At 56.7% G+C, this 24,474-nt stretch overlaps 1 protein-coding gene across 23 annotated transcripts in view; it reads left to right on the top strand.

Annotated features, from left to right (window-relative positions):
- MBP (myelin basic protein) overlaps positions 1-24,474 on the top strand; it is a 117,227-nt gene that overhangs the window by 77,329 nt on the left and 15,424 nt on the right. For 19 of the 23 annotated variants that reach the window (XM_047086271.1, XM_047086272.1, XM_047086273.1 and 16 more), the window contains 2 exons: positions 6,813-7,249; positions 13,756-13,833. In XM_047086271.1, coding sequence (XP_046942227.1) covers positions 6,813-7,249; positions 13,756-13,833 — 515 coding nt within the window. Of the gene's footprint in view, positions 1-6,812; positions 7,250-10,001; positions 10,990-13,755; positions 13,834-24,474 lie in introns of those variants that run through there. The other 4 variants (XM_047086274.1, XM_047086287.1, XM_047086291.1 and 1 more) reach the window with 2 other exon arrangements.

A 24,474-nucleotide genomic window follows, 5' to 3' on the forward strand; every position in this document is an offset into this window, starting at 1 on the left:
TGAGGAAAAGCTCTGGGGAAGAAAGTACAAGTTAAAAAAGCGTGAGTTTAAAAACAAGAAACCAAAGACCCAGTAATTGAAGATTTCCTTCATTGTGTGGATTCCATAATGATGGGCTTTAATCTGTCATGCTGCTGCTTTGAGCTAGGAACGAAGGACTAGCCTGGACAATTACCAGAAACAGGACACATTGGTGCATTTGGATATATGGACCTATGTGGGGATAATACTTCCCAAAGCAACCATGAGCGAGAAAACCAGATTGCAAATCACTTAGGAGAAAACCATCCAGTGTACCAGGACAAGGGCGCATACAGCGCCTCTGAATTCTGCCATTGTGTATTTAGATGAAAGTCACCAAGTGTCCCCATCGCTGTGCGGATGCACTCTCCGGCCCCGGAAGGTGACTGAGCCCCATTGAGAACCTCCTCCGTGCAGGGTCCCTGCCTTGTCGCAGGTGCTGCAAGGTTGTCTGTGGGGCACAATAAAGGACAGGACAGCAGGGTGATGCCGACTGCTGTCTGGGCGTCTGGGAGTGTGCGTTTCTAGCTGCGTGTCTTTTCTTTACGAGTCTCACCATTTCGTTAGTTGTCCGTACTGCAGGCCCCATGGAAGCCGCGGAGGAAGAGATTCCGCGAGGCCTCCCATGGGGTCTCCGAGACCCCGTCCGGGTCCGGTCTGTGTCTGGGGCCCCCACAAGGAGGGGGTGCGGATAGGAAGCTGGGAACCTGTGTTTTTCAGCCAGGAAAAATCCTAGTTCCTTGGGTGAGAAAACCCTGTGATGGAGGACAGACTCATCAAATCAGTTCAGCTGTGGCTTTGTGGTTGTTTGCTCACTTATGGGAACTTCAAACACCTCAAACAAGCCTGGCCTGTACTCTGTGCTATAGACCTGACCAGATCTCCCCCCAGGAGAGGTGCTTTTCTTTTTTTTAAGTTTATTTATTTATTTTGAGAGAGACAGAGACAGCGTGAGCAGGGGAGGGGCAGAGAGAGAAAGAGAGAGACCCAAGCAGGCTCCTCACTGCCACTGCAGAGCCTGATGTGGGACTCGCACTCACAAACTTTGAGATCATGACCTGAGCCAAAACCAAGAGTTGGTCACTTAACCAGCTGAGCCACCTGGGTGCCCCAAGACAGGTGCTTTTAAAACCAAGGCAAGAAGATGCGTGAAATCAGTTCAGTCTGATCCCTCAAAATGAATGCACAAATTTTATTTTCTGCCCAAACAGTTGATGGATGTCGTGTAGAAAAAATACGGAGGGGTGGCTCGCTCACAAAAGCCCCTCTGTGGGGAAAATTGTAGCCGTTGCCCCACGTGGAGGCCGTGCAACTTGTGGGGTTTGGGACGTTTGCAGCGAGCAGGGGGTGGGGAGTTGGATCTGAATTTCAGGTCTGGTGCAGACCCCGAGCTTCCTAATGCTTTCCCAGCCTTGACCTCTCCAAGAGGCCGCTCACCGGGGCTGGGCTCAAGGCCTCCTCCGTCTGGCGGGGAGATAGGAGTGTGCATGTGTAAACTAAGCCAACAGCGGTGGTTTGGGTGGGATGAGCGTATAGGGCACGTTTTTAAGTTCAATGTTGGCAAAACCTCTCATCACCTCGGCCCCACAGACTCAGCACGCAGGGGGGTGCACCTTCTCAAGCCAACCCAAAGGGGCGAAAAGCGCCGAGCCCCAGCCCAACGACGGCGGGAAAGGGCCCGACACACAGCGGGCCTAGGATGCTCAGCGTCTGCAAGACTAAGCTCTCCTCCCAGAGACTGTGGTCTGTGAGTGGAAGCAGGGGGTGGAGGGGCGGGTGGGGGGAGGGGACGTGCCATCGTCACACGGTGAGCCGAGGTGTCCTCAGGATGACCGACTGGGCACTTCGCCCGACCTGTTAAAAAAGCAGAATCGGGTGCCATCCCGTGTGTCCTGACTTATGGGGTCTGGGGTGTGCCTGGACGTCTGTATTTTTTCCCATGTGTGTGCACACGCGGGCAGTTCTGATGGAACTTATTCATGAGCTGTGATTCCCACGGGTGCGGCGGAGCGGAACAGACGAGGTATGTTCCACGTTAAATGCAGTGATACTTAAATACAGGACAATATGCGCTTTGTCCTCCGTTTTATCCGAGCCCATCCTAGGAATATCGGGCGCGTGTCCTGCTCTGGTTCGGGGGGGAGCAGGGGACGTGCAGGGAGGCACCTCCGCGTATGCCTGCACAGCTCCCGGAGCCCAGGGTGCACTGAGCCCGCGGGGTGCCTCCGGCGGGTCTCCTGTTTGCAGGTGGGAGCGGGCGGCTTTCTGTGAGGTCCCTCTGCCGCCCCTATGCCTGTCCCTCTCCATTCAGCAGCTGTGACCCACACGTGGCTTAGCGGTCAAGTGTGTGCAGTTAAATTCTCCCCGTAGAGGCAAGAGCCCAGCTGCAGGTAAGGCCCGTCGGGGCGTCGGGGCCGGAAGAGACCCCGAGCGAGGCCCGGAGCCGTGGTGTTCCGATCGTAGACCCGGAATTAACACCGCGTCCTCCAGTGAGTCCTACTTAGCTTCCCTGCGTGTCTGTTTCCCCATGTGAGTAAAAGCACTTCTAGAACTACCTGCTTGTTAGGGTTGTTGATAACGCGTAGAAGACACCCAGCGCGGTCAGCCAAGGCCTCCCGTCCCGGGCTCTCTGGGGACAGCCGCACGTACGGGAGCGGCCGCCCTGGGTGAAAACTCAGCTCGCCAAACCCTAGCGCTTGCTGCTGAAAGGGGCCTGAAGGTATCTGAGGCAAGAACGTAGCCACATCGTCCCACGTCATCACCACAGACGCCCAGTTCAGCGACCTGCCCGAAGCCATCGTCCGGTCGGAGAGGTTGAGGCTGGTGTGCAGGGTCCTTCTCCGCTGCGCCCCGCAGCCCTCGGGCCCTCGCTGGCCCTGACTCCAGATACTGCTGTCCACGGCATGTGGCGACGGCGGTTTCTCTGTTGTCCTCGGGCTCAGCTGCGGTCCGGCGGTCCCAGAGCTCGTCAGGTGCATCCCACTCAGCGAACCATGGACGTCACGAGCAATCAGGCCTGACGCACAAACTTGGATTTGGACCTTGTGAAAGAATAGAGCCGGGAGACTGAATGCCTCGTGCTGGTACCTCAGAGCCACGCTGACGGGTTGCATTCAGACTGTTACAAACCCTTTGCGCAGCCGGAAAGGGTCAGATGACACAACCGAAATTCGTTTCCGAGCCAGAGCTTAGACCCTGCTGCTGCAGGGCCCTTCAGGACCGAAGGGAAATCTTCACTTGAGAATAAGCATGTAAGAAACCAGTTTAACAGCAGCGATGCCAATGGCGAAGTTCTTGTAGCAAAGAAGAGGCGGGGGTTTGACTTCTTTCCTCTGGGAGGAACGGCCCAGCTCACATCGGCACGGTGCCAGCCACGCACCGCATGGGATGCGTAGAGATCAAACAACACGGGGGGCACACGTGTGGGGCACGGTGGAGGGCAAACGGAAGAGCAGGCGGGCGAGTCTGTCCTTGGTGCACGTGACATCGGGGGGCGAGTAAGGTCATGTACCGTGAAACCTTGTACGGTCCTTCCAGCGGCCCTGGGTACAGTGTGGGATCCCACCAGAGAAGCCCACGGCCTTGGGACCAGCGGTGATGGTGAAGCAAAAACCCCAGCATGAAGTGGCAGAAAAAAAAAGGAGGAAGAAGAAAAAGAAAAGAAGAAGATGGTTGCAGTCAGTCAAATAAGAAATCACCCAGGGGGGCCGCATTGAGGACACCCCACCTGGGAAGGAGTCAGACACACGGGGATCAGCGGGACCACTGGGACCTTCAGCTGGAGACTTGCTGTGGTTAGGACGTCTGAGTTTCTGCCAACAATAAACACTGCCTCCCCCAAAATCACCCTCCGGTTCGGTGGGTGTCTCTGTTCCAGAAACCACTCTCGAGTGAGTGACGTCTCTGTTTCTCAGAGATGTTCCAGGAAGCCATTCTGCGATTTTAACAGCATTACTTTCAAAAGTCCGATACGTCTCCCCTCCGAAGCTTTCTGGGGGCCATCCTAGCATTTAGATGAGGTGGGCTTAAAAAAAAAAAAAAAGTTTTATTGCGAATCCGTGTAGAATTTGAACAACAATAGAGCATTGTAAGTGCATGTTCTGGTAGAATCAGGTCCATGGCTCACAAATTGTGCCCTAAATTGCTATGCTCCACGCTTCGAGTCTCAATAAAAAGACTACATTGGGCTGTAATTCGATGAAAGCTGATATTAATTGACAAATTAAAACTGCATCTGTCCCTACCCAAAATGCTGCACATCACAGATTTCAGTGTCCCCGTGCCCCTTGTGTGCTCAGAGAAGCCACTTTCAGGACAGGAACGCCTTCTCTGTGCCCTCACAAACAGCCGTATTCAGGGACACAAGGCCCAACTGTTACACAAATATTAGTATTCAGATGCGCTTGTGTTTTGTTAATGTGTTTAATTATGTACAATATAGCTTTTGTTTCTCTCCCGCATTTGCATTAATTTATATTAGCCACAGAATATAAGGCACAGCTCGAAAATCAGACTCTATTTCTGGGGCAACCTATAAGTTAGCATCCCATCCCCGCGAAAATCTACAGCTTTGTGCGGCCCTAGGATTCTGTACGTTGCTTTTTCACGTTGCTACTGTGCCGCGAGCCATTTAGTACATTTAGTACATACGTTGTAAAAATACTTGCGTTGCTACCTAGCTGAATTTCATCAGGGGTCCTGAAGGACGTGCCATACTCTAAGGGACGAGTTTCTGAGGCATCGGGCACAGCTGACCCTGCGTGCTGACTCCTAGGAGCCTGGATAAGGTCACGGGGATCCCGGGTTCCGGGCTCTGCCTTGTACTTTGTCACTGGCAAACACTGAGCACGGACGTGGGGAGTGAGGTACTCTACTTCGGAAGTACAGGTCAAGAAACTGTGTGATGAGTGTCATTCACGGGACCGTCTCCTGACAGCCAGGATTTTGTTGAAAGAGAGTGGAATCGTTCGACTTCTGTTCCTGATGTGTTTGTGAAAGTATGTGTCGTGTAGATGCACAAACATCCTCAAATACTCTCTCCGTCTCTCCCGTGGGCGGCATCCCCCCCACACCTGTGCACCTGCAGACCCAGCCCCTTCTTCCTGCCGCCTGCGCACTGGGTGCCCTCCCCCCCGCCGGGGCACCCCCACCCGGGCCCACCCATCCCATCCCTCGAGGGGCCTCCCTGAAGCCCCTGCTCCTGCCCTGTGGTCTCCGTATCAGCAGCTGACGCGAAATTGTACGTTATGTTGGTGTCCTGTGGCCGAAGGGCAAACCACCACACCCTGGGTGGTTTCAAACAACGGGAATTTCCATGCTCACGTTCCGGAGGCTGGAGATCCGAACTCAGCGTGTCCACGGGGCTGTGCCGTGGCTGCCGGCTTAGGGGAGGGTGGGCGCCAGGTCTCTGACCGGCCGGTGCTCCCGCATCACTCCGGTCCCCGCCCCCATCTTCACGTGGCCTCTTCTTCCCGGTGTGGCAGTGTCTGAATCCAGAGCCCCCTCTTCCTGCAAGGACAACAGCCATTGGCTAAGCCCACCCTCCTCCAGTAGGGCCTCATCTCACGTAGGTGTCTACGAACGACCCGATTCTGAAAAAGCTCGCATTCACAGCTACTGGCGTTTAGGGTGGGGACCCGCCGTTTTGGGGGGACACTTCAGTTCATGACACTCATTCTCATCAGTGTTCCTGAGACAAGGACCAGATGTTCATCGCTGCAAACCAGGCGCCTAGCACAGTGCACCCCGCTTACTAGGTCCTCAGCAAATAATGGCTGGGTGGCTGGGTGGGTAGATGGCCAGGGTGGCTGGGCGGGTGGCTGGGGCGCTGGTGGTGGGCGGGAGGGAGGGTGAGTGCCTGGATGGGTGGTGGGGAGCTGGGTGGATGGTCTGCGGGCGGATTGGCGGGTGGATAGAGAGGTAGGTGGCCAGACGGACGATGGATGCTGCCGTTGGGTAAATGACAGTGAGCAGAGTAGTGGGTGGTTGAAGGACGGAGAGTATGCTAAGGAAGCGTGAGGAAACCCACATTCTCTATAGATAAGCAGCAAAAGGTGGAGGGGGCTGGAGCGGACGTGCACGTAAACCTAACCTACCCCTTGAGAGGAAAGTGGATGCGTTGCCATTCTGGGAGGAAACGCTGTGCTCGTGTGTGCGCACAAAGCTGTGAGATGGTGGGATCCCACTTGAAATCCACCATTCCCACTTCGAACTGTACAGTCGTGGCCACTTGCAGAAGAGAAGCCCAATGAAAATGTCCTGAGTAAGCAGTTCTCTAGCGCAACAGGCCTCTTGTGGCATCTCAAACTGAAGAATTCTAAATGCCCCATTTCTTTAAGGCATGAGTTGCAAAAAGATGTGGGAAGTTCCATGTTTATCAAGAACGCTAAGAATACCTTTGGTCAAATAAATGCTCCCGGACACGCTTAGCTTATGCACCAGTGGAATTTTCGAGATTCAACGTCCCACTAAGGTGCCTGCGGTGCTGGCCTCTCCAAACGCGGCAAGGCGGCGCCCAAGGGGGATTGGCCACGTCGGCAGGAAGCGGGGGTGCTCTTTATGTGGGGTGCCGAATCTTGAGCAGTGAGGCAAGTCCCGGGGCCCGAGAGCGGCAGGTAGGGTGCTCGCTCGGTCCAGGTCGGGTCCTGCCCGAGCGACGTGGGGTTGCCATGCAGCTCGATGGCCCCTCACGCGTCCTGTGGATTCGGTAGGACACTAGCCCTGGAAGAAAGCGTCATTGTCCCCCGCTCCGCTTTGCACGGCCCGTATTCATATCTCACTGTTGTTTGCAGGGGAGGCAGATGTGGAGCAGAACAATGGGGCCCCCTCTCAGGACACGGCGGTGACAGACTCCAAGCGCACAGCGGACCCAAAGAATGCCTGGCAGGACGCCAACCCAGCTGACCCAGGGGGCCGCCCCCACTTGATCCGCCTCTTTTCCCGAGATGCCCCCGGGAGGGAGGACAACACCTTCAAAGACCGGCCCTCGGAGTCAGACGAGCTCCAGACCATCCAAGAGGACAGCACAGCCACTCCCGAGGGCCTCGATGTGATGGCGTCACAGAAAAGACCCTCCCAGCGGCACGGCTCCAAGTACCTGGCATCCGCCAGTGCCATGGATCACGCCAGGCACGGCTTCCTCCCGAGGCACAGAGACACGGGCATCCTTGACTCCCTCGGGCGCTTCTTTGGCGGTGACAGGGGTGTGCCCAAGCGGGGCTCAGGCAAGGTGAGCTCTGAGGAGTAACAGGGGTGCACAGAACGTGTGTCCGCTGTAGTTGACAAGGAGAAGGAAGGAGAGTGCGCAGGTGAGCTAAGCCGTAGGGGAGATGCTGGTGCGGCCCCTCCGCTTTCCACCTGCCGTCCTTGCTGGACGTGCCCCCCGGCCGCGGGAGGGGCCCGGGGGGCCGCCTGCCGTGTTGGCACACAGCTCAGCCTCTTTCCCCTCCTCCCAAGGGATGCCATCGGGATGTGGCCCAGGGCTGCAAGAACGTTCCCAATCGGGCATCTCTAGGGTGGCCTGGCGTGGGCACTGCGGGACGGGCACCGCGTTCTCGGCTCTTTGGTGGCTCATGCTTGGGGGCTTCGTGGCTGCTTTGCCTCCTGCGCCCCGCTTTCAGGTTCGACATTGGGTCGTGCTTGTTTCTCTTGGAGTCCGCACTGCTAGCTTCGCGTTGTCTTGCAACAATAATGCGATTGAGGACTTTCGCACAAAGCCGAGATTTAAATTCGCCTTGAGCAGATTTTGTCTTTTGTCTGAGTTATTTTGGGGGCGGGGGGGGGGGCGGGAGGGTTGAGTGTGCCTATGAATCACAACTGTATTATTCTGTTATTCCACTAGCCTGAATCTAGAATCTGTGAAGTTTCACTATTTAAATGTTCTGTAGATGAGAATTGTATCACGAGACAAAAGGCCCCCATTATACTCGCGTGTCCAGCGGTGGCTTCTGGACTGGATTGTCACTGGGTCACCCGTGCTCATGTTTCATCCAAGAGCCAAATCCCAAGTGGCTTTCCCATAGCAGACACATAGCACGTCACATGCCTTTTTGGGGTGGCGCATAGCTGAGCATTTCGGAAGGAGAGGGTGTTTTCAAGGACGCCCGGGTTGACTGGCCGGGCGCACAGGACTCACACGCCGTAGGTCTGCTCTGGCTGTGTATTGTTCTTATTCTGAACTCGGTCTTGGGAACGTCAAGAGGCTTTTGGGTGAAGTGTGGAGCAGGGACCCCGACCTGCGGTTTCTAAAAGAGCTTCTAAAAGTTGCTCTCATCTCTAACTACAATTCTTAAAACGCCTGACGATCGTGAACCGGTCGCGCGCAAACCACGCAGTCGGTTTCGCTGCACACGCGGGGCCCCGGGCGCTGCTAATGTCTCTGGTACCTGCCCCGAGGCGAGGCCGCTCATGTGGCTCTTGTCATGCCTTCTTGGGACTAACACTTGGTACATCCTACGTGCTGACAGAGTTCGTCTTCTGCTTGGTTCTTTGAGTGTCTGTGTTTGGAGACGCACGCTCTTACTCTGGGGCAGTCTCGCGTCACCCTAAAGTGTCGGTCCTCTGATCTGTTTCGAATGCTGGTTTCAGTCCGAGGTGCTTTCTCGAGCACAGCTGTCCGACCACGCCAGGTTCTGGCTGCCCAATGAAGCCTTGCTATGATGCTAAGCACCCCGTATGCATGCAGCCACTCTGGAACCATAAGCTTCTCTGCTGAACTCAAGGAACAGGAAGAAATGTATTTGAAGTGTGCAGAAAAGATTAAATGGCTATATAGCATATATTATGAAACAAACTTCATTTCAGTGCTTGTGGCTTCAATGAAAATAAAATTGTGAATGCATTTATATCAACCATTGTGACTCTATTTCCGAATGATGTATATGTGTGTGTGTGTGTGTGTGTGTGCACGCATACACGTTTTTCTTCCTTTATGTAGGATCACAACCTTTATTGCTTTAAGGCTCTCCTCCTCTTTAATACTTTCAAAGAAAAGATTCAGCTCAGAAGTAGGCCTCAGCTTTGCAAAATAGGGTTGCTAGATTATCAAGGACCCAGAGAAATGACAATATTTCCACAGGATTTTAAAAACAAAAAACAATGTTTAAATAATTGTGTTAGAGTTTCTGAAGTGTCAGCCCTGTTTACTGCTGAATGTTGAATAAAGAAGGTTTAAAAATGAACACCCTTGCCTTTTGATGCCGGAGAAAAAGTTGGGAGTTTGGGTGTGTATACTCACACGAGTGCTTACCAGACACACCGGCCGGAAAGCAGTGTGTTTTCAACACCCCTGTTTTATTGCGGCCTCTGTTTGCTTTTAAACACTGCAGATGTGCGCTTAATACACTCTCCACCCAGGCACACCCCCCACGATGGCCCTAGGATTCTGGGGTCCTTACTGGCCTGGGCTGCCGAGGGGGGTTCTTTTTGGGTTTTGTTTTTATTCTTGCTTTGCTCTGTGTATAAATCAGGAGAACCCTCATTTTATTGAGAGGTCTTTGGGTTGAAGCTTGAGAAAAGAAGAGAATCCAAAGGCCCGATTATCATCCATAAAAGCCCATTTCAGGTTTCCACCGTCTGTCGCTGCCGGGGTTGTTGGGTAAAGTACAGGGGATGCTAAGGGCCCCCCAGGCCTGAGTGGCGGCCTGCCCCCACCGTGTGGGTTTGGGGGGAAGTAGTTACTCAATTACTCTGTCCGGAGTAGGTTTTTCTTGGGACAGTCATGCAAGACTGAATGCACGGCCCCTGGGAAGGAGGCTGTTGGCCTCTGGCCCTTCCAGTGCCCCTCCCCCCGCTGAGGCCACGTGGGACTCCTGCCCCCCCCCTCCCCGATCCTCGGAATGCACCGACAACACCCACCCACCCCGGATGGCCGGGGCGTTGACATTCAGGGAAAGTGCATTATAAATTCCTTGAGGAGGCATATTCTTTTGAGAGCCACAAATGAAAAGTGTATTCATGGGGAACACGTTCCTTTGTTGCAGGAGGAAAGAAGGACCGTGTTGTTGCCTTTAAAGGACAGGTTTTCCAACGCCCTGGGACGTGGGGTCCCGGGAGGAACGGACAGGCGTTTAGGACAAAGTTTAAGATGCATGTGGTCTTTGTGAGAAGGGCGGCTCTCAGAGCTGTCCCTCCCCACCCGCCACCGTCCCCATCCCGTCAGACCTCACGTGCCCACACGGGGGCTGCGGCCACTCGGGCCCTGACCGTTAGCTTTGGAAACTGTCCTTGTTCCTTTTCATCTCGAAGAGGTGAGGTCTGATGAAAGTCTAAGCTGGACACGGTGACGTAACACCTGGACGGTTCCCAAGTAAGAATGCAGCCAGAACATGCCCATCGCGGATTTCTCCATACCGCTGTATTTTAAGAGTTTTTGAAAGTCGGTCCTGCACTGATGATCTTGCCTTTCTGCATTCACGGTCAAGGCTCCGTTTATAACCTGCTCTCCGTTGTTCAGCACTGAGGATGATGTGTATGCCTCTAGCTTTGGTTGTATGGGATGAAGACCGTTTGTCATTTACTGCTATGGCGTGTCATCGGTCTTGTAGATTAATCACCGCGTCCTGTTTGCTGCCTTTTAACTTCATGTAACACATTTCAGTTCTGCCGTAGCTCAATTCCTCATTGTTCGCGTAATATCCCACTTGTGTAGATACGTTCTGTACTCTCGTGGGGAGTGTGGCGTTCAGAGGTGGCGGGAGGGACGTGGTAGGATATGTGTGTTGGGTCCTCCGGGCCGCACGGCACCTGCCCCCGAGTCCACGGCCACTGGTGTCAGCGGGCGGGACCTGAGTTAGGATGGTGGGGGCTTTGCCGCGTCCTCTGTACGAGCCACACGTCTGTATGCTGTGCTGATGGGTTCGATGCTGACTGCCTTCTGGTGATTGTATGCCCGTTTGATTTTGCGATGAACTTTTGTTTTATAGACATTTCTTCCTTTTTATGCATTCATTAAACATTTTGACAGACCAACGGTGGTGTACTAATTGCTCGTGAATTTCCTAAGCTGCCTCCTTCGGGTTCCCTCCCTCCCTCACTACATGCATCACTGGTGTGGTTGTGGTCCCCTGATGGGACAGCCAACAGGTGAGTGTGTGAGCACCTGCCACCTGTGCACACCCAGGTCTCTTTCTTGCTCGTGTGCTTTTGCACAGACATTCGTTTACTCTTTTCTCTCCACGGACAGACAGCTAAGCGTCCCAGTCTTTCTGCCATGACTGCTCTCATTCTGCTCGACGTGTGCAGCGCGTGTCTGGGAGTGCCGTCCCACGCGGGTGGGCAGACGTGGGCACTGAGCACACTCCGGTCCCCTTTGTGTGTGTGGGACACAGTCCCCAGGGCAGCACTTCCTGAGCGACTGTGTGCCCGCTGAGGGTACGTCCGAGGGGGTCCCAGGAACCCGGGCAGTCTGGCGTTGGGGGGCGTCGGCGAGTGTGAAGGTCATGCGTAAGGTTGGGTCGTGGATGAACTAGGCACAAGAGCAAGAATGCGATTAGTTTGGACGCACTGACCTCTCCAACGACCTCTGCCGGGAGATGCTCACCTCCTTCGACGTTCATTTCCATACAGGGCATCTATTGATTTTCCTTTTGGTAAAACATCAGCCATTTGGTGGCAGGAATTTCTGGCCGGCTGATGGAGATCTTGACTTGACATCTCAGGGAGCGTACCCCACTCTCCGGAGCTCCCGGGAGCGTCTAGGGCGTTTAACCACCGGAGAATCTCTGGTCAAACTCTGGCTCACATAGTAAGCGTTTCTCCACACGTCTACACCACACCCTTAGGTGCTCTGGAGCCTTCCTCTGCTTCCTAAGAAAGTCTGATGGGCAGGGAGAGTCACAGGAACGAGGGCTCCTCTCGGGGGCCCTTCTTGCCGTCGTCGCAGGCCTGTGGGCTGCACCCCTGCCCACACCTGTGCAGAAGAAGCAGGCCGAGCACCGCCTGCAGAGGGGGGAGGAAGCCGCGTTCCCCTCCTGCAGGTGTGGGGTGGGGGGGGCATGTCTCCTGCAAGCCAGGCAGGTCCCGCCCCCCAGCCTCCCCGCCCTGAGCTGCGTGGCCAGCAGCCCACGGAGGCAGCTGACACGGACCCCCCCCGGCCACCTGACACAGCTCGAGGAGCTGAGCCCCGTCCTTAAGAAGGGACATTGTCCTAAACGGGGGAAACAAACTGGAGAATTCTTCTTTGCCTTTTGGCCAAGGGCGTGACAGACTTGCCTTTCTGCCACCCTCTGAGGCACGTCACGCCCTGCGGGGACAACCCGGCCTCATCAAGGCAGAAGCCACCCCAGGCGTACCCTCCCAGACGTACTTGAACCCAAATACTCAGTCGCCTTCCTCTTAAGTGCTCAGGACTCTGAACTAAACTCACCAGGGCTTCTTACCGGAACAGAAAGATCCCCTCTCGCGGGGGAGGATCAGTTGTGGGACGTAGAGCTGAGCCCAGACTCGCCCCAGAGCTGCCTCTGGAAACCCCGTGTGCTCACTTTGCAATAATACTTCTAGAGCGTCCTAACATTCTTGTGTATCATAACCACTGTTCATTTCCACACATAACCAGCTGGTAACCTGTTTCTAAAACATTCATTTAATCTGTAGCCAACCTGAGACATCTCTTGAAACCTATTACGTTGATTTTGTCTCTTGACCACTGTAAGGCTCCTTCCCTCCCTCCCTGCCTCTCTCTTCCTCTCTCTGAAGCCTCTCTCTGTCAGTCTCTCTGTCTCTGTCTCTCTATCAGCCTCTCTCTGTCTGTCTCTGTTTCTCTATCAGCCTCTCTCTGTCTCTCTGTCTCTGTCTCTACCAGCTTCTCTGTCTCTCTGTCTCTACCAGCTTCTCTGTCTCTCTGTCTCTGTCTCTCTCTGTCTCTCTACCAGCCTCTCTCTGTGTGTCTCCCTCTCTCCGTCTCTCACCCACGCACACACCATTCTGTGACGCGCAGACAAGAGGACCTCTCTGCAGGCCATTTACCTTGGTCCTGTAATACTTTCAACCACACCACTCAAAATCGCATGACACGCAGGTACTTCCCTGGAGCAAACAGAGCAGGGAGAACGCGACACTAGAGGCAAACGCCACTGAGGAAGATTTACAGCGATCGCGCTCAGAGTCCAGGTTAACGCGCAGCTCACGTCCAGGAACGTTACGTTAATATTAAGCTCCTCGGTCTCGGCGGCAGCAGGAGACGTGTCAGAGAGCGTGACCCCGCACCGTCGCCTGGCCTGACTTCGGCCACCGCATTCCTCGCGGAACTACTTCCCGGCGCCCTGTGTCCCCCGCGGAGCGGGCGTGGTCTCGACCGTACGTCCTGCACGGAAGCGGCCACAGCTGCTCTACGGGGAAGAAGCCTCTACGGGCACCCGCCCCACGCAGACCGGGAAAGCCCGTTAGCGCATCACGCCGCCCGGAACGCGCTGCCTCCGTGCGAAACCTTACAGGGCTGGGCCCGCCACGACCAGCGCTAAGAAACCTTGCTCACGTGACTGGGCCGGAGCCCCAGCCTCGCCCCTGAATCTCTCCTCTCTCTCCTTTCTGTCCCTGCCGTCTCCTCCCGCCCCGCGCCCTTGGCGGCCGGCACCCATCATCCTCACACCGTCTCCCTCTGACCTCCATCCCCCACTAACCCTCCTCACCGCGCGGGGGCTTGCCGAGCCCGGTCAGGAGGGGATGTTTGCTGGAGGACTTGGGGGCTTTGCCGCTGGTGCCTCGTGGACTCAACGGCCACTCTGTGTCCCCCGGCAGGTGCCCTGGCTCAAGCAGAGAAGGAGCCCTGTGCCCTCTCATGCCCGCAGCCAGCCCGGGCTGTGCAACATGTACCAGGTAAGACGCGCTGACTCTGCCAGGCCCTCCCCGTCCTCGGTCAGCACGGGCCACGTCCGGGCCACAGCAGGTCGTGAATGCTTGGGGAAGCCACTTTTGCCAAAGCGAGTGGGGCAGCCCCTGAGGGGAAGCAGGCAAAGGAAAGGCGTGGTGGCAGAAAACCCTTCCAGGGGCCTTTGAATCCGCAAGTGGGGTCCCGCGCAGGTGCCCGGGGCAGGGCCGGCCGCGGGGCCGGGGCAGCGGACAAGCCCACAAGGCCACGGGGGCCTCGGCGCGCCAGGGCCGACCCGCCCTTGGAAACCAGTGCCTAACACGCGTGGAGCCCTCGCTAGTTGGGTTGTCACGTGACGCGTGCCCTTGGGAAGTCGGGTGGCGGGTCGCTGTCCCCGCCCGGGCTCGGCTGAGCCTGCGCTGGGATGAAGGACAAGCCACCGCCTGTCCTCTACTGCTTGCAGCGCCTAGAGCCCCCAGGCGCGTCTGGCTGGCAGGGGGGCAACGGGAAAGAGGAGGCCCTAAGTCGGGCGGGAGTAACACTGCTCCTCGCTCGTGGGGGCGGCCCACACACAAGCTGGCGGCCACAGGCCTCCAGCGGGCGCCAGACCCGGACGTCTGAGTTTTTCACCTGGGAGAATGCAGAAGGTGGGGAAGCGAGGCCCGGAGACGACGGACAGGACGGTGAGCCCGCTGTCCCCACGTGCATGTGGAGAGTCCCCACCCGCGAGCGTCCACGCGGCGGCCGGCGTCTCAGCTCCTGCTGCACTCGCTTTGGAAAGGCCTCTCTCAGAGGCTCCTCGGTCAAAGCAAACACCCTACCCGGGAGGTGCGTGGTCCCAGACACCCGGCAAAGCCACCGGAGTGCCAAAGCCACGGCAGCGTGTGTGACGGGACAGCAGTGAGCCCCACGGCGGAGTTAGAAGCCCCAGGCGGGGCTGGCTTGTTCCCTTCACCCTGCCGCCACCCGGCAGCCCCCTGCCTCGTTCTCCCCTCCGCTGAGGAGACAGTTGCCATCGGAAGCAGACGGATCCACGGAGAGGCCGAGACTTCGCCGGAACCGCCCAGATGCAAAGTCGAGGAACACAGGGCTGTGCTCGTGAGGTCATGTCAAGACACTTTGAACGGAATGTTGATTTTCCTCTTTTAAAGAACTGCTTGGCAGAGAAAAAACAACACCGCTCTCCTCCACGTCCTCACCCCAGACTGACTTTTGTGCATCCGTCAAAAAAACCTGACCTGAAAGAAAGAAACATTCTGCCCAACAGCATCTTTGCGGGACCACGCAGACACGTCGTAAGGCACACAGGACGCGCTGCAGGCTCCTGGAAATGGGTCCTCCTCTGCCTTTATCCTTTGTTCGGTCACGGAGACCCCGTTCCGGTCCAAGTAGGATTGGGATTGGCTTTGGAGGACGTACACGAGAAGGCTGTTAAAACACGGAAATTACCGGCCGACTGTGTACGTATTCACACACCTGTTAAGTGATGGGAATTCCAAGACAAGAGCCTGAGCCAAAACCAAGGGCAAATTCGCCGCACGGACCCAGCCCGTGGGCTCGACAAAGTCCTCGCTGACCCCGAAGGCCCCTCACGGGCTGAGTTCCAAGGGCCGTTGCGTCCGTGATCCACGCGGTGGGTGCTCAGGACGCGAAATGCTTTTCAGGAGGTGCTTGTGCGTCAGGTGCACACGGAAGGTGGGGCGGCCTGGTCTGAGGACCTCGGAACCCGCCCCCCGGAACCCCCTTTCTGCAGAGAGGGCCTCAGCAGGCGGCAGGGCCGTGCTCTTCTCCAGCTGGGGTCTTCTCTCTGAGCAAGAACTTCCCGTTACTTGGAACGTCTGCCCCCAGCAGCTTGGGATTCCTTACGATTTCAAGAAGGCGGGTGTGTTTACTGGAGGTCTGACGGCACCCGCCGTGGGGAAGGATCGCAAGGGCGGCACTAAACGGTTTCAAAACGCACTTGTCTGAGCATCTGTGACCAAGAGCACTTGAAACAGGCTTGTGTAGGGAAGGAAGGCCGCTGGTTGAAACCACAATATGAACAGCTGACTCTCAGCTCTCAGAACCAAGAGTGCCTTCCCGCCCCTGCGGTTTGGAAACTCCAACGGGGTCGATGAGCGCTGCCTTCCTACCTTCCAGAATACTCTTCCTTCTCTCTCTCTCTCTGTCGTGGTCGATCTCTCTGCCTCTCTGCAAATACACCAAGAAAGATAGGAAAGCCTAGGAAAACCGCCATGAAATCAGAGGTAACCCATCCAAGGGCAGATCGGTCCCAGCGCTGCCCCCGGCCTTCGAGAGCCAACTCCCCACCAGGAGTTCTTGGATTCCAGGAGACTCGACATCTGTTCTAGGAATACAGAGCTCCACTTTTCCAGGGAGGAGCGTGACCACGGCAGGCGAGGAGGGGGAGCTACAAGCTGACGAGGAGGGCACTGTATTCGGGAACCCAAAAGCAAGTCGGAAAGGCAAGAATTCCAAGAGAGGAGCAGGGAGCACACCGGTGGAGGAGAACAGCAAATCCTGTTCTCCTGGGGGTCCCGCTCTGCACAGCCGGCCACCTCGCCCTGCACAGGGTCCCCGTCTTGGCATCACTGCGTGAAGCAAGGGCCTGTGGACGAAAGAGGGGCAGGAGACGCCCAGAGCCGGAGGGTGCTGTGGGTGTGCCGAGCCTTACGCGGGACACCTGGTCCCGCAGCCAGCGCCCCGCGTGTGGCCGCCACGTGGGCCCCGGGGACGAGCGAGGGGCGGCAAGGGGACGGCACACACTCTTGCTTGCTCTCCAGCTCCCGTTCCCTCGGGCCTCGCTGGGGCCGGAGAGGGTGAGGGGTGGCCACCACGCGCAACAGGTTTAAGGGACCAAAGACTTCGCGCTGCGGAAAAGCGCCGAGCGCGAATCAGACACACGGGCTGTGGCTCTGATTTGACCACCGGGCTCCCGTCCTCACCTTAAAGCATCAACAACAGCGAAAGCAGCCACGAACGCTGCCCACACCGTGCGGATCCCGTGCTAACGGAGCGAGATAGTAGGGGCGAACGTGCCGCCCCAGCCCGGGAGCCCCGCCCCTCGGCCGCGCGAGTCCTGAGCTGCCCGGGAGGGACACGCGGTGGCCCCGGCAGCCGCAGGCCCCCCTCTGCCGCTCACCGGCTCTGGCCTCGGGCTCACCGGTTTCTGCCCTCAGACCCCAGTTTCTCGACCAGAAAATAAGAGTGTCAGGTGACGGATCGCGCATGTTCCTTTCAGGACGACGGTGTGGCGGTGTTCGGGGACGCCTGTAGCCGCACGTGGTGACTCCAGTCTTGCTGAGGCGGCAGCCATCAGGGCATGACTTCTGTGCGCTAGGCTTGTTAGGAACAGAACCCTCGTCACGCACACGGGGAGGCCTCCAGAGATTCCCTCGTGCTCCTCCTTGGCGTTTCCTGAGTGCGATTTCTTCATCGTCGCCAGACAGACGGCTCGGACAGAGTCGAATGATTTCGACGGCTGCACCTTGGGCGGGCGCTGGAGGTCTAGCCGTGGAGACCGGGAGCCCACCAAGCCCCTGGGGCGGGGGGGCACACAGGCCACCTGGATGTCCTCGCCCCAGAGGGCGCCGGCGGTCCGTTCTGCCCACCGAAGCCGCCTTGGGGGCCCACGGCCCTTACTTGCCGGAAAGCGTCTTGCAACTTGCCTTTTCCTTCCGAAGAAGACTGTCCAGACCCCGCAGCTCCGAACACGCTTGTGCACAACCTGCGCACGAAGACAACTGGGTTCCAAGCCCAGGAAAGACGTCCAGGGAAATTGCTTTGGCTTCCGTCCCCCGGGAAGCTAGCCTGATGCTCCTGCCAGGAAGAGTCTACCGTGCACGCGGGACACACCGAGGTCATTCAGCATGTGCGTCTGCAAGGGGCAGAAGTCAGAGCGGTGCAGGCCGACCTCCGGCCCTGCCTCCCACCGCTTTGGAGGAGCCAGCAGGGAAGCGGCAGAGACCGGAGCTGAGCCCGACTCCGGCTCTGGTCAGCGCCCGCTGCCCCGGCTGTGCGGCACGGAGCTTTCCTGCGGGGAAGACCACCGGTTCCTTCCTCTACGAGCCGTCCCCGGTTTCCTGCAGCAAGTGGGCGGGGGGGGGGGGGGGCTGCCCATGACAAGGTGGAGACGACACGCTGGTCCTCGCAGACACGCTCCCACGCGGACTCCTCACTAAAGCGCCCGTGAGGCGCCGGGGGCACCAGCTCGCTGATGGGAGACAGAGCCCAGGAGGGCGGCAAACTCTCCACCATTTCTCCCCAACTTGGGAACCGCTTCCCGCCCCGACGGGCACCCCTGGTCCACCTCCGTCGCCCTCCCCTCCGAGGCACCCACTTCCCAGGATGAGGGGGTTGAGCACCAGGCACCGCGGGCCGCGACACTAGGCTGGCCGCGTCTCTCTGCGCCCAGGGTGACGGCCTCAGGCTCGCATTTCAGTTCATTTCCCGGAGATCCTGGTTCTGGCCTCGGCCCCGCACCACCGGCCAAGGGAGGGAGAGCCGTCCCCGCAGGGGAGGCGGGCGGGGGGTAGTTTCCCACAGCTTCATTCTCTGCCGACCTTGGAGCTGGTCCCTCCGATCACGGGACAAAGCGACAGTCCCTCCTGAACGCCAGGAATGGCACAAACCCCCACACCACTCTACTGCCAGCAGCCCGCACCGGCCGGCGCTCTGACTTCCCAGTGTCCGCGGAGAAGGCCGCTTCCGGACAACCGCCAGGTAACCTAGAATTTCCATCTGGATCAAAGGTCTGCCTGTAAAGTCCTCCAGAAATAGAGAAAAGACATCCGCTGCCACTGCACAGCTCTCTCTCTCTCGCCAAAGGAAGAAGCCGCAGCTTTAATTAAACTCACTCCAGTCAGCAATCCAGGAGCAAACATATTCTTAAACTTGCACAGGGCACCTTGCACATATCATCCGGACGGAAAAGAACTCTCTCCAGTTTACAAAATCTAAAATGCCTTGACTTTGCCAACAACGGAAACGGAAACGAAAACTAACCCTGTCTCCGAGGCACGGCAGAAGTCTGGACAAAATGGCATCATTGCTTCCTCTGGAAAACGTATGTGAACAGAACTAGTGAGCGAGGCCCAACGGGCTGTAGGAGAACCTCGTGTCCATCGGTGGTTTCTGGGAACACCCGGGGGCCGTGGGAGTCTGGGATGTGTGGATCAGAGCAACGCCTCTGGGGATTCCGCCCCACACACCGGGACCCGCTCTGAAAGGGACGAAGGTGACACCTCTTGGTCGGACCTGTCATTTTGTCCCCAAACTTATGCCCCTTGGTGCACACGCTGGATTCGACAACACTTACCTCAGTGGCACCTGGGTCGGCACCTGGGCCAGTGGCCACGGTGGGGACAGGAAGATGCCACGGTCCTTACCTCCCCGAGGTCGACAGGACGGGGTGGGGGGGGCGGGACAGGCCAGTTTTACGGTAGGAAATAGGTGTGGCCGGGCAGGTATACGGAAGAGTCTTGGCTAGAAAGAGGAGGCTGTTCAGGCACGGAGTCTTTCAGGAAGTCTTCCAGGAGGATAAACCATTTAAGCAAGATTGTTTGTGGACGTAAAGGGTTTGTACACGCCGTGGAAGAGGCGTGAAGTACGAGAGAAGGGGCAGAAAAGTATCCAGGTTTCGTAGTAAACTGTTCGCGGTTCCTAAGTATAAAGTACATCGTATGCAAGAGTGTATTAGGACTCATGACCACTTTCACAAGAGAAAACCGTTGTGTTGATTCCAAGTCTTGCTCAGGTGTGGGCCACTCAGAACAATAATGACACCATTACAGTCCGTGGCTCCAAACAGGGGAAAGGGATTAACCACGCGGCTCCCCGGATCTGAGTTTTCCAAGACCGCCACAGAAGCAAAGATTTCTCTGGGGGTAAAAAGGAAAGGGCACATTCCTTCACTCCCGCCCTCTCAAGATGTCTGGGGAAACCTCCCAAACGGTAAGTGTCCTCCCTGCCACGCCGTGGGTATGGGCAGCGCTCCGTGTTGTCGACCCTGTCCGCTACACGAGTAAGTATCCAAGATATGTTTGTCTGTTGGACGGCTGGTTGGTGGGCTGGTTTCAGTGACAGGAACAAAACAGAATGACGCGGATGAGACCGTCATTCGCGTGGAGCCATAACTTCCCCTGGACAGTGGGAGCGAACTGGCTTCTAGCTTTCGGTGCAGAGAACCGCAGCCTTTACACCGACAACGAAGCAGAGACATCCCGCTTCATCGACCAGACTTGCTCTCCTTGTCCCCAGCCATCACGGTCGCCAAAACAAGCAGGAACCAATTTTGGAGGGACGAGCGGAGGGCACAGGTCCCCAGTGCTCTGGGCATTAGCTGACACCTCTGTCTCCATCAACACGCACTAATTTTTCCTTATACACGAGAACATTTCTGTTTCTAGCCCATTGTACCTCCACAGCTTAACGTAAGGTAAGTCTCCTAACTTAAACAAAAATAAACCAAATAAACCTCCAGGTTTTAAAAATTTATTCTTCTTTCTTACCTTTCCCTTGGGGCGTCCGGCTAGCCCGTGAGGAGTGTTAGGTCGGGAGCATCAGCCTCTGTCCCACGTCGACCCCACGGGCACGGGCCCCGGACTCCCAAGTTAGGAGACGGGCCGGCACGTGCCTTTTCCGCTCGGGTACCGGTCGTCACACCTGTTAAATGGAGTGGCTGGTTCAGAGGGTGCCGTGCAACATTCTTGGTCCAGAAACAACGAGGGTGAACGTAAGAATCATACGCCATGTATTTGAAAGCAAGTACATCGCTCTCTTAATTCCCTTTTTAAATCGAATCCTTTGGGGGACACATGGAGAAAATCCTGGAACTTGCGTGACTTACGTAATGGGGAAAGTGCCAGCAAGAAAAGCGTCCCTGCCGTTACCATCGCCGGACGTCAGGGGCCGTAGCACAGAGTGAGGCCGCTGCGAGGGGTCTCCGGCGGCTCCGGGCTTCTCTTCACAGGCTCCGATGTTTGCTGAACACCAGCGAGCTGGCTGACGGGCCAGACCGGGAGCACGTCGGAGGTCTCGGCACCAACCGGGGCTTGAGGGGAGAGAGCCCGGTGTGAGCAGCAGCGAGCTCATTTCTTGTCCGTCATGTAGGAGAGACGGAGCTGATACCAGCCACACGCACTGTCAGGTCCGCACTGGGTTCCAAGGGCCAACGTCCCCCGAACTAGCACACGACAGAGTAAACGGCGGAGGGACCGAATGTAGTGTTAGTCAACGCGTGTGATCCGCAGGAAGCCGGGCCACGCTTAATGATATTTGAAAGACGGTCTAATAATGTAACATATCCCGAGTCGTCGCATGGTTGTGAACACTCTTGACCGTCAGGGACAGGGGGCTGGACGCACCAGAATGTGAAGTTTGGGCTGTAAAGCCCCGGCAAGATCAGATCTTCACACGGGCTCCTCATCGACCACGTGGCTAATCAAAGCCCTTGGTCTACACGTGGGTGATCTTCTAGCTGTCTTCACGTGTGCGCGTGCATCTAGTGATTTGTCACTACTGTCTCGGCTCCGCCTTTGCACTCATGCAACACCCCCCGTCCAGAAGAGAAAGGCCAGCCGTGAGAGGCCCCGCCCGGCCCGTGAGAGGAGGGGACCCGAGTCTCCCTGGGCTGTGCCTGGTGCAACAGGGGACACACAGGTGCATCTCAGGGCCCAGGCCCCGTGAGCGCCGAGCACACAGACCACCAGGAGACACGGATTCACTATGATTCCCTTCCTTGACATGCTGATGGCTGACTCCCTCGACTTTAAATTCCTCTCTCAGAAAAGAAAGAAAGAACCAGAACTTTTTTTCCCTAACCACAAAACCCCAGGCACGGTGATATTAATTTTTTTCAAGATACACCATTTTCTTCTGAGAGGGAATGACTCCCATCAGTTTGTCTCTAATCAAATCCAAATGCAAACGTGGTGTAGACTAATGTCTTCTCCGTGTTTTCGGGAGCCGGGCGCTGTATTCAAAGGAACGAATCTTTACCCCACCTGATGTGCATTGATCTTCAGATGTGTCAGGTGGAAACTAATCTCCTGTTATTACTTGTCAGTTTAAGAACTCCCAGCTCCCTGGCTAATTGGAAAACAGTTAAAAATCCCTTCCCGAGGTCTGGACGGAACGCGGAAGGGGCCTGGAAGCCAGTACATGAGCTCCCCCTGCTGGTGACGGACATTATCCCAAGTGGGGGGAAAATCCTGTTTGTTTTTCAAAAGCAACACGATGACAGAGGTTAGTGGAAAAAGCAGTTTACCCCCAAAATTTATGAAATGGTTGCTCTTTGTCCCCTGGCTTCCCTCCCATGGTGTTTAAAACTTCTCAGCATGACATTATTTGCCATCAAGGAGTTGCTGTGTTATTGGTCATGATGCCAAAAAAAAAAAAAAAGGAACACAGTAGCACCCGTGCATTCTGAGACCGCGTTTCAGGGCACCTACACGTGGCTGTGTTTAGGCGCGTTAAGCCAGGTCTGAACATAGTTTCACCAAACTGAGAAACGAGGGTCATCCTTAAGTGGTAGAATTTCTTCTGCAACCTTTCAAATTTTGACTTCTTTATATGAGTGTGCATTATTTTGCCCGTTAGCCGAAATGCTTTCATTAGATTCTTTTTTCGAATTTCGCTTGTCCAAAATGTCCAGCGGCACATGCTTCGGGGATACCGTGTTGAGATGGCCTAGCCTGGGGTGTAGACCTGTGGACGTGGGGTGGGACTCCCACGGCCTCCGTCTCCGCGTCTCGGCCCTCAGCCGACGGGGAGCCTCTGCCCTGCCCCTCACCCACGGCCCGTGGCCCACCTTCGAACGCCCTCCTTTGCCCGCTAACCTCCTACGGAGGAAACGAGCTCCCGGGACGGGATAGACGCGGGCAAGGACACAGCAGTCTTGAGAAATAACTGGAAAATGTTAACAGTTTGGCCTCCTTTTCTTTTCAACCTTAGTGAACACAAAAGTTCTTCATCAGAGAATTACTGTGTGTCTTGAAAACTAAATGACAAAAACCGTTCCCCTGTTAGGGAGCCCCGGCCCAGTGGGCCAGTGGGACTGAGGGAGGAAACCGGGACAAGTCACCGGCCCGAGACTCGGAGGGTTTCCACAGGGGACTCTCGGCGGCCGCCGCCTGGCCCCCGCCCTTCACACTCTTGCCCGGCCTGGCCCCAGCTGGACCGTGGGGCCAACAGGTCACCCTCGTGCCCCGGGGAGCTGCCCCTCTTTCCTGCAGACCTAGCATCCTCCCCGTCCGTCCTGCCCCAGCGAACAGGTCCCCTTGTTCACGGTGAGGGCTAAGGCTCCCCACAGACTAAAATATGACAAATAACCAAACCCCGCTATCTTTCAAGTGACTCCACAGGGCTCCCAGGGGCTCCCGCTGCTCTGTGGACAAAGGTGCCGTGCTCTGACCACGACCTGAGCAGAGCCAGGGCAGGGCTTCGAGGGCCTCGGCCTCACAGCCCAGACAGCCCTCCAGCCGCGGGTGGGCCCCTCGTCCCAGCAGAGCCCACAGGCCTTCGTCACGGTGCGCGCCCTACTCGACCTCAGACCCCCTGCCAGGCAGCTGCACTTCGCGCTGTGGAGGTGGGGGGAGTTTGGGTCTGGGCGTCCCTTCTGCCAGGTGTCGGAGGCCACGGAAATGTGGCCAGACCACATCAGCCTCGCCAGATCTGGTCGGACCAGCGGCCCAGAGGTGGGAGCAACCCAAGTGCCGGCCAACGGGTGAACGGATAAACTAAATGCGGCGTGTCCGTGCGATAGAGCGTTATCCTTGAAAGTTTCGGAAGGAAATTCTGACCCTAGCGACAACGTGGGTGAGCCTTGAGGGCGCGATGTTGAGTGAAGGAAGCCAGACGTAGCAGGGCAAATCGGATGAGATACCGAGAACAGTCATGTTCGTGGTGACAGAGAGTAGAGGGCGAGTGCCGGGGGCTGGGGAGGGGACTTAGTGTCTAATGAGCACGGGGTCTCAGCTTGGGCAGTAGAAGCTTCTGCAGGTGGTGGTGAGCAGTGGCTGGGCCACTGCACTGCGCCCTCAAAACTGGCAAAGGTGGTAAATTTCACGTACATTTGACCACAACTAGAGACATATGTGACGGGTGGCTCAGATATAGCTGGCACCCCCCCCCCCCACCGCTGCGTGAGGGCATCATCACCATGACAACCAGGGTGTGTTTCTCGGTGTTTCTTCCTGTCCTCACCGCAGAAGCTCTTTAGTGATCCAAAAATAAGGAGGTTAAACACGAGGTCTAGCATCTTAGGAAACGCCCTGAGATATAAACCTCCCTGGAGAACGATTTTCCTTCCGTGGCTGCCCTTCAGGGGCCCGGTGGTAATGTTCTAGGAGGAAGACCCTCAGTGCGTCTGGCTTCTCATGTGAGCAAATAAATCAAAGCCCCAGCGCACGCTGCGGCTTGCTCGAATCACACAGGCCTTGGTGCCAGGGCCTCCCCGACCCCCGCGGCGTGCTCCCTGCCGAGGCCACAAAGTTGAGATCCAGCCGAGTGGGTAAGATGCTGACGGAGAAAGAACAGTCCGACAGCACGTGAGGTCTTGCAGCCTCAAGGGACCGCGTTGCTCAGGAGACAGACACATGTGGAAGGTGAAGGCTTTCGCAGCAAGGGCGGCCGTGGGAGCAAGAGCTCGG

Source organism: Lynx rufus, unplaced genomic scaffold, assembly GCF_022079265.1.
Source record: "Lynx rufus isolate CCGP_SWC_20201006 ecotype Redwood Valley unplaced genomic scaffold, mLynRuf1.p SCAF_20, whole genome shotgun sequence".
Taxonomy (NCBI): Eukaryota; Metazoa; Chordata; class Mammalia; order Carnivora; family Felidae; genus Lynx; species Lynx rufus.